At 44.0% G+C, this 9,426-nt stretch overlaps 1 protein-coding gene across 1 annotated transcript; it reads left to right on the plus strand.

Annotated features, from left to right (window-relative positions):
- The first annotated feature begins 2,647 nt into the window (after positions 1–2,647).
- Positions 2,648–9,218, plus strand: BRF2 (BRF2 RNA polymerase III transcription initiation factor subunit). The gene is made up of 5 exons (XM_033171649.1): positions 2,648–2,738; positions 4,680–4,842; positions 5,289–5,348; positions 6,348–6,669; positions 7,347–9,218. The coding sequence occupies exons 2-5, from the start codon at positions 4,689–4,691 to the stop codon at positions 8,053–8,055; spliced, it is 1,245 nt and encodes a 414-aa protein (XP_033027540.1). The 5' UTR covers positions 2,648–2,738; positions 4,680–4,688; the 3' UTR covers positions 8,056–9,218.
- The last annotated feature ends 208 nt before the right edge of the window (positions 9,219–9,426 follow it).

Below are 9,426 nucleotides of genomic sequence, written 5' to 3' on the forward strand. Positions count from 1 at the left end.
ATTAAGAAGAAAAATCATGGCAATTTTTGTAATAGATGTGTAATTGTATTTGTTTTGTATGTGTATAAATGTAGGTGTGGTTAAGGTTGTATGTTGTTATAAGTAAAAATGTCAATAAATTCTTATAAAAAAAAAAAAAAGAAAACAACACACACAAGCCTTTTGGCTAAAACCTACTTTATTGTAGATAAAGAGCAGAATGTCTCTGCGTAGCCAGCTCGTTGTTTCAGAGCTGTCTATTAAAGCGTCTTGCATCTCCGATGCAAAACAGAAAGTAAAGTACATATGTAAATTACAATGACATCACATGTGTGGAATGATTGTTGGATTTCCCACAGTGTGAAACATGACCCTTAGGTCAGGTGCCTCGCTTCTTGCAGCTCGGCTTGTACTGATATCACAACACATATGGCAATCCTAGCATAGATCCCTTGTACCTGATGTGATCGAATGTTTCACCAATAAAGACCTAAACTTCCAATTGCTTGCCTTCATTGGGGCTAGGTGCGCTCAAGGTACAGCATGATTCAAAAATGGTCCGCCATATTCAACATCTATCTAACAGCAGCATAATGTTTACCTTTCCCTGAATGGCTTGCCAGATACCTTCATTGGCTGGTGAGGTGAGTAGGGATTGAACTTTGCCCTGCTATGGGGCATTCCATAATTGTGGCATCAAAACTAGGGTAGAGTAGCACTGTGTGCTCCATTAGAGAGGACAGTCCTCTATTTGAAGGTTATACAATCCAAGCATGGATTAAAGATAATGAACCACAAGGGAGAGCAGAGGCCTTGAATTTGCCCAGCACCAGTTAATACTTGGACAGCAGCTACGCAACTCACCTGATCTGTCTTCCTCACTATGGTAAGATGCAGAGGGTTTTTTCCCAGCCAGACCTCACAGGAACTCAGTTCCGGCACCTCTAAGGTGAGCACCATTGCCATTATAAGAGAGCAAGGGAGGAATTCATAGTGAGTTCCAGCACTTCATTTTCAAGAAAAATAGCAGTGGGAATATGCCACTATTTTCAATGGGCCCACTCTCAGTAGGTCTAATGTTGGATACAACACATTGCTTTTTTGTTGTTGCTCGCATAATTGTGTTTCTGTTTATCAGAAGAGGCCAGGTCAGGTGCAAAACTGCCTCTCCACCTGTAACCACAAAAAATCTTGTCCCTTGTCCCCCTTGCCCTCCTTTCAAGCATTGCTTAAATGAGAACATTTTTGAATTTGTCATATTCTGAATGCCCATCACTGCTGCACTCTCATGGATACTGTGTGTAGCAGCATCCTAGAGCTTCAGTTGTATTTTGGAATTTTGGGGTCCCCTGCTGCAACAAAAATCAGATTTAAGCTGGTTAACACCTTTGTCCAATGTAGCAACTTTTAGGGAGAGCACCAAGTGTAACAAAAGGGCGCCATCTGCTGGTTTGCGTTTTGCTCATCCATAATTTGTTCATAATAATGTAGCATTAAATTCCCTTGTGTGCAGTGCATGGCTCATAACTGTACTGTATATGGTGTGTACATATGTCAGTTTCTGTAGTCCTCCTTTACTTCCTATGAGGGTTGCTGAAGGTTGAGGGCTTGTGCAAGTTAGGCTAGGAATGGAAGAGAGTGCCTTGTAATACTTCTCTTGGAGATGCCACAGGTCCCATAGCACAGTTGTGGAATTGCATCCCCACAGCAAAACTTTCAGGTTCCACTTGCTGTTGCAAGAATTGTTGTTTACCCATGTTTTAGGTTTAACAAATAGTTTAGGTTTTAGCTGTTTGACTTAATAAACAACAGTCTCCCCAAAGTGGAAGCATTATGCTGCTATGATTCGCCTATTTTAGGAGGTCTGGGAAATGTGGTACCAGTTTCACAACCACAGCATGTGGAGCTGCACAGCACTGAAGCTATTATCAAAGTGCTAAATGATCGGTCTGATTGTTCTATCCAGAATAAGACTGTACTTTGACACAGCACTCTTGAAATACCCTAAAAGGATAGGGCAAAAACTTTGCTCTCTACTTTCCTAGAGGGCAGGACTAGATTTAAGTCACAGAAAGGTAGATTTTGGTTGAATCCAGATTAAGGCTACAACCTGAGTCAACGTGGCTAGATTTGCAGAGTATGTCTCCAGTCCTAAGTGTTGATATTAATATTTCCCCCTATTACATAAGGAGCTGGTGTCCGCCCCACTCAAAAATCTACCAGTATTCCAAGGGGAACTTATTTTAAATGAAAAATGCAAAGGAAAGATCAGGAAAGATAGGGTGAAAATGAGGCAAAGGGAGGCTGCTAACAGAAGATTTACTACAAAGATGGAAAAGGAAGTCTTCAGCTTTCCAGGTGGTGTTGTTTTTTAATTTTTTTTTTATTAAATTCCAAGAATAAACTCCAAGAAAAGGAGCTGAAAAGGCTGTAAATCCAGCTCATTCCCGGAGATATGACAACCCCTCAGTCCAGACACAAATGCTCCAGCCTTTGCAAAAAGGCTGCCTCGCCGCCTTTCGCACTCCCAGCCGGGGCAGGCGGCGCTGACGCATCTCTAACGCCCTCGAGCTGAGAAGGCTCCGGCGGAACCTCTGTCCTGCGCTCCCTTGTTTCTTTCCGGAGGCCGCTAAGCGTTGGAGCGCGTCTGGGCCCGATTGCCCCGTTGCCATGGGGATTGCACGGAAGCAGCGTGTGCCCTGTTGAAAAAGCTCCCCCTGCGGGGCGGTTTCCGGTGTTGCGAAAGCGGCGGCGAGAAGGTAAGTCAGGCCGCGTAAAGGGGCAAAGAGGCTCCTGGGTGGCTATCTAGGAGCCAGGCCGGGGTTGTTTTTTTGGGGGGTGGGGTGGGGAGATGGGATTTTTTTGGAGGGCATGCAACCCGCGAGTGGTGTGGGCAGAAACCCCCTTCACCTGCCGCTCATTCTGTGAGCACCGCTAGCAATCCTCCTCCTCACCATTGTTCTAAGAATTTTAAGGCCTCAAATATAGAATAAATATTCATAAATGCACACATATCTAAATATATAAGCCATGTGTCTGAAATAGTACGGGAGAGCAATCCTGAAGCCATTTTGACTCCCAATGACCTCAAATATTCCTCTGCAGTAAGGGAGGCAAATAGGGAAAGCCTTCCCATTTTTATTTTTTATTTTTTTACAAATCCTTTCTTAAGGGTGTATTTGTGTATGAATAGGGTGAGCCTATGACCTGGCTTCAGGAACTAAAGTATTAACCACCACGAAAGAATGGCAAGGCTGCCCAGATAATGCAATCGGCGACCATTATCAGGTATCCTTGTAGGCAGGGTTTCTGCTATAGACCGCCTCCTATGATATATGTATGACGATTTTGGAGTGGTCTTTGGCTAAGGGGGTTGTTGGGCAATGTCAAAAGTCTTTAAAGGTTCCTGCACACTTTTGTTGAGGGTCTCTCCCTCCTTGGAAGGAGGGGAGGGGACTCTGTTGCAACAGAAAAATAAATATCTGCCTTGCTTTCCACTGGATTCTGCCTCCATCCATTCTTCTCTGGCCGATCATGGACTTAGGGGACTCAAGAGTCCCATGGGGAATTGGGAAGCAAGAGCCAAACCCCAATTTTTACATCACCATCATGGAAATCACACAAGTCAGGTCCCCCCTCTTATTCCTATGTCCCCCAACCAGCCAGCTGTTCACATCTCTTCCCCTTTCCCCGCACTCCAGGTTGCCATGGCATTATTCACTTGTATTTAGGAGCTTCTGGAGAAACAAAGGAGGAGCTTTCCATAACAACTTGTTGTTGTTAAGAAGCACTTGTTTAGCAAATGGCTGTGGGGCAAGTCTTGCCAGGCCACCAGAAAATTGTTCGTGGTGCTAGGTATTTTCTTAGCACCAAACTCTAATGGAAATGCTGGTGATGCTTCAAACGCGAGAGGAAAAACCGCAAGCCCCACATCCTGGCTCCCTCCAGTTTTGGACAAACTGTGACCCACCCCCCAATAGTCTTCTAAATACAGTAGCTTCCAATGACAAGACAGGATCGGGCCCTATGTAATTTGAGCACAGAATTTTGGGATAATAGCAGAGTACTTTGAGAGCGTTTCCTTCCCCTCTTAAAGCTGCATTCTGCATATCAGAAATGAAGACAGCCCCCGCAAATCCCTGGTAGTCTTTGTAGCTCTTTTCAGAAATGTAACGCTGTCCCAAATACTGTGGAATCCTCAGACTGATTTTGTGATGATACTTTTCAAATGTGAGAGTATGGTAGGCCTTCAAGGGGACACTTTGATTTTGAGGGAAATAAAAAGACTTTGTTTTCCTGTCTTCTCCATACTTTTTGTCCTATTATGTCTTCTAACATCCCGGCAGTGACTGTGATTTTCAAATAGAATTTGATACACTTAAATACTTAATTAAATGATTAAAAAATCAACATTTCTGTGGTAATTCCAACTGGTTAGGTTGATAGTATTCTTTGAACCGCCCTGAAACCCCCAGGTATAGGATGGTATATAAATTCTAATAATAATAATAATGATAATAATACAACCAGCTAATTTCACAGAGTTGTTGTATGAATAAAAAATGGGTGGGGAGAGAACCATTATACCACCTTGAGCTCCTCAAAGGACAGGTGGGATATACGGTAAATGTAATACATGGAAGTAATTAAATAATACCAGAATATCAGTGACCAACTGTGGACTTGATTTATGCTTTCAGGCTGCTAAGATGTCAAGCCAAAAGAAGTGTCCAGACTGTGGCTCCTTGGAAATTATAGAGGACTCGCATTATGCTCAGAACCAGCTGGTGTGCGCAGACTGTGGCTTCATTCTGACTGAAGGGCTTCTCACAACCACATATACTGATGAAGAACATTTACAAGGTGAGGCAAAGAATAGCAAAATAGCTCAAAACTTTGTATCTTACAAAGACATAGGATTTGGGATACGACTTGCAAGCAGTACTCAAATATAGACAGGCCCTACACCAGGGGTCCCCAAACTAAGGCCCGGGGGCCAGATGCGGTCCAATCGCCTTCTAAATACGGCCCGCGGACGGTCCGGGAATCATCGTGTTTTTACATGAGTAGAATGTGTGCTTTTATTTAAAATGCATATCTGGGTTATTTGTGGGGCATAGGAATTCGTTCATCTTTTTTTTTTCAAAATTAAGTCCGGCCCCCCACAAGGTCTGAGGGACAGTGGACTGGCCCCCTGCTGAAAAAGTTTGCTGACCCCTGCCCTACACCATTCAACAGTTTAAAAATGGGTGCATGTTTGAGAGCTTGGACCAAAGTTTGGCTGATTTCTGTGTGTTTTTATCTCATAGAAGTCACATATTCACGGAGTACCGGTCAGAATGAGCAAACGAGCCGTTGTGTACAGCGAGGTAAGTATTCTGCATTACTCTTTTGATGCTTTGTGGAAATTAATGTGCCTGTCATCCACAAGAACTGCATTTTTTCACTTTCTAAAAGCAAAGAGAAATTTGCATTTTTAAAACAGTCTTACCTATTTGCTGTAGGACCAACATCAAAACAACCTATTTTAGAGTTTTAGAGGTGCATAGAGTCCAGAGTTCAGTTTGATTGCCTGACCAATGATTGCTGAATCATTGACAGACTAGTTAACCACGGACCAGTCTGTTTCCATTACCATTAAATGGACATTATAATTGTGTGTACAGCTGCAAAACTGTGGGTTAAACCACAGAGCCTAGGGCTTGCCGATTGGAAGGTCGGCGGTTCGAATCCCCGTGTCGGGTTGAGCTCCCGTTGCTCAGTTCCTGCTCCTGCCAACCTAGCAGCTCGAAAGCACACAGTGCAAGTAAATAAATAGGTACTGCTCCGGCGGGAAGGTAAACGGCATTTCCGTGCGCTGCTCTGGTTCGCCAGAAGCGGCTTAGTCATGCTGGCCACATGACCCGGAAGCTGTATGCTGGCTCCCTCGGCCAGTAAAGCGAGATGAGCGCCACAACCCCAGCGTCGTCTGCGACTGGACCAAATGGTATGGGGTCCCTCTACCTTTACATAACTAAAAGCCAAATTAAAATACAATACAAATGTGAAGTTGAAACAGCAATACTAACAGCCATTTTCAATTAGAGCCCTCAAAGGCTTTTATTTAAAAAAGTTCTCCACAATATCCAAGAGAAGCCAAAGTAGGCTTGGTTTGGATACTGCAGTTACACTACTACAATTGAAAATATGTTGTCCATGATTGCCACCCATGTAACCTCTGAAAGTGGGAACATGTGAAACAGAGCCTCCACAATTATCTTAGTATATGGGCAGCTTCATACAGGCAAAGACCTGCCCTGCAGTTAGATTTGTCACTGATAAATGTGTATGTTGAAACATTTCTTAAGTACTGTATTTCCCCCCCACAGGAGTCAAACGTGTTCGGGATCTCTGCAAAGTTCTGCGGCTTCCTTCTCTGTTTGAAGATACAGCCGTGTCCTATTACCAGCAGGCAATCAAACGTCCCTGCTTCAGTTTAGTCAGCTTGGAGAAGAAGGAGATGCTTGTGGGCTGTTGTGTCTTTGTAACCTGCCGCCAGCACAACTGGCCCCTGACCATGGGCACAGTCTGCCTGCTACTCTATGGAGACAAGGAGTTGTTTGCAAAGACCTATCTACGCTTCCTGAAGGAACTGGCACTGGATGTGCCTGCTCTCAGCTTGATGGATATGGTGAAAACCCACCTCAACAGGTATGTCAAAGTTCTTGTGCCCTTTCCTTGACAATACTTATCAAAGTTGGTGTGCAATTTCCATCGTTCAGACAGAATTTACAAGTATCATACGGACTGTGCGGTATATTGATTGGAAGGCGGATGAAACAGCAAGCTTCTTAAAGTTCAGGGATGGGTGTAGTCAGTGCTTGGATGGGAGACTTCCTAGGAACCCTGTGTGTGCTGTGTGCTTCCATCATGGAAGAAATGGGTATTTACATATGTGTATGTACACTCAAACTCCCTGATTTCTGAGATTCATGCAGTTCTAGGCTTTTCTCTTCAGCCACAGGGGCAGCAAACTTCCTTTTTTAAAAAAACAAATAATTCTCAGAATTGTGAATTCTGCTCCTGCTACCAATCCTGTAATTGCTTGGAAATCCTTCTTATTATTATTGAGGGCAAGAAGCTGACAAACAGAATTTTGTTGAGCACAAGTTAGGAATAGTATAAATTCAGCCCTGTCCATATAGTGCTGTTTAATAGAAGATTCTTGCCTTTTTGGTGCCCTTGGAAAATGCAGGGCCTTCTGCCCTTTGCCCTTATGCTTTGTTTTGCTCATGTCCCTCTTTCACCTATTTGTCTTCTTTATCCTGCCAAATCTCCCAACCCAAGGCAGTCTATCTAAATGGGCTGTTTGATTTTCATCTTTCCAGCTTCAAGATTTTCCAGAATTCACCCAGCGTCCCGACTAAGTTTGTGGAAGAAAAGGAGCAGCTGGTGGCAAGGACTATCCAGATGGTGGAACTTGCCAGCGACACGTGGCTAGTGACCGGCCGGCACCCCATCCCCATAGTGACAGCAGCAGCCTTCCTGGCATGGCAGTCTCTCCGGCCTGTCGATCGCCTCACTTGCACCCTTTCTCAGTTCTGCAAGCTTGCTGGTATGGATGCTCCCCGGCCAGCCCACCAGAGACTGAAGGAGCTGCACAACATCCTCCTGCAAATGGCTTCTCAGCTGGGCTGGTTGCGAGTGCTGAAAGTGGACCGTCGGAGCGTGGCGAAGTACATCGGTGACCTGCTGCGGCACCGCCGTGTGCTTCTACAGGCTGCCTTCCGCATCGTGGATACTACGGAAGACCGCGACCTAGAAAACTCAGCGGCTGCGCCACTGCAGCTAATAGATGAGAGCACCGCAACAGTAGAAGAAGCCTCCCTTTCGGGAGAGAAGCAGACGTTCAGCAAGCGGAAACCTTTGCTCCCACCCTGTGTCTTGAACCCCACAAAGAGGCTACGAACTCCTGAGCTAGGCCTCGAAGATTCTGCTATCACCGGGGATGAGCCCATTTTAGACAGTGAGATAGAGCAGTATATCCGGACTCCAGAAGAAAAGGAGATGTTTATCAAGGCTCAAGCGTGCCTATGAGCTTGAAGCTGCAAGTGATTCAGAGGCTTGCAGCCAATAGCCTCCTGATCTGATACATATTTTGCTCTAGGAGGCTTAGCTTGATAAGAATAGAGTATACACTTCCAAAGTTAATGCTTAATACATTATTTCTGGTAAATGAGCCATCATAAGCACTAGAGGATTGTGAAAATTTGTGTCCTGGGCTTTTTAGACTTGTTTACCTATGTACTGTCTGAAACAAAGGGATGCATTGGTTGCCAGATGTGATCCCCCCCCCCTGCTCTCCTATCCCACTAAGAATCTCCCGCATCCTTCAGGCACGGCTCCTTCCACCCTACTGTGGTAATAATTGAAGACAGGTTTGGGTGGCCTGGATAACTGGTTACTGGTGGGGACCTAGCCTGTGAAATTATTTCCCTTCAACTCTGACAAGAGGTATAGGAAGTGGCCACATTGCAGTGGTTTGCATACTGTTTAGGACAACTTTTGGTGTAAATATTGGCAGGCTTCCATACGTATCTCTGGTGAGTAGTAGTATCCACCCTTGAAGGCAGTCAGCGAGCTAAAGCAAGAAATACCTTTTTGAGTTGGCGTTTGACTTGAATGAGTGTTTTTCTGGTCTGCTTATGGTCCTCAGTTAGGCATGGGAGGGTGGAAGAGAAGTGTGAAAATCTAATTGCAAGTTGTTTCAGACATGCATGCTTTAAACCTAGACCCAGAAGAAAAAGTTTTGTCTTCGCAAGCATCTCTTTATAGAACATGGTATGGTGGTTCTTGCACATCATACCTGTGTCACAAGATAGGTGGTGGGTCGGTCGCTCTGATTAATGGAGCTGCTTAGTTAATTTTTGTCCCTACATGCATGTTGAGAGACAAGCTTGTATGTCACAATGACATATGTGATTTGTTCAGTTGCTCAAATTGTTGACACACAAATCCATTTATTGCTCTGTAACTGTGGCCAAACTCTGTTACTGCCAGATTTGATTTTTAAAAAATATGACTTTATGACCAACCAGATATTGAACTGTGTGAGGTATCAAGAGAGCCAGAGGAATAAGAAAACAATTGATAACTTTTTGGATGTTGCAAATCTTTAATATATTAAACAAGAAACATCTGCTAGAAACACTTCATTTTTATAAAATGCAAAAGCCCTATTAAATGCTTTCTTTGGCACAGTTGTCTCTCAAAAAAGCTCTCTGTTCTTTGGCACAGTTGTCACTCAAAAAGCTTTCTTTTGTGATATGTCATTTGCTCATAATGTAAACAGACAAAATAAGGTAATAATACAAAGCTTTTCTGATAATACTGTTTTCAGTGTAGCAAGCATATATAACAAGTTCAGCATCGGCAATATCATGTGGGTTGTAATACTGATATATAAAT

Source organism: Lacerta agilis, chromosome 15, assembly GCF_009819535.1.
Source record: "Lacerta agilis isolate rLacAgi1 chromosome 15, rLacAgi1.pri, whole genome shotgun sequence".
Taxonomy (NCBI): Eukaryota; Metazoa; Chordata; class Lepidosauria; order Squamata; family Lacertidae; genus Lacerta; species Lacerta agilis.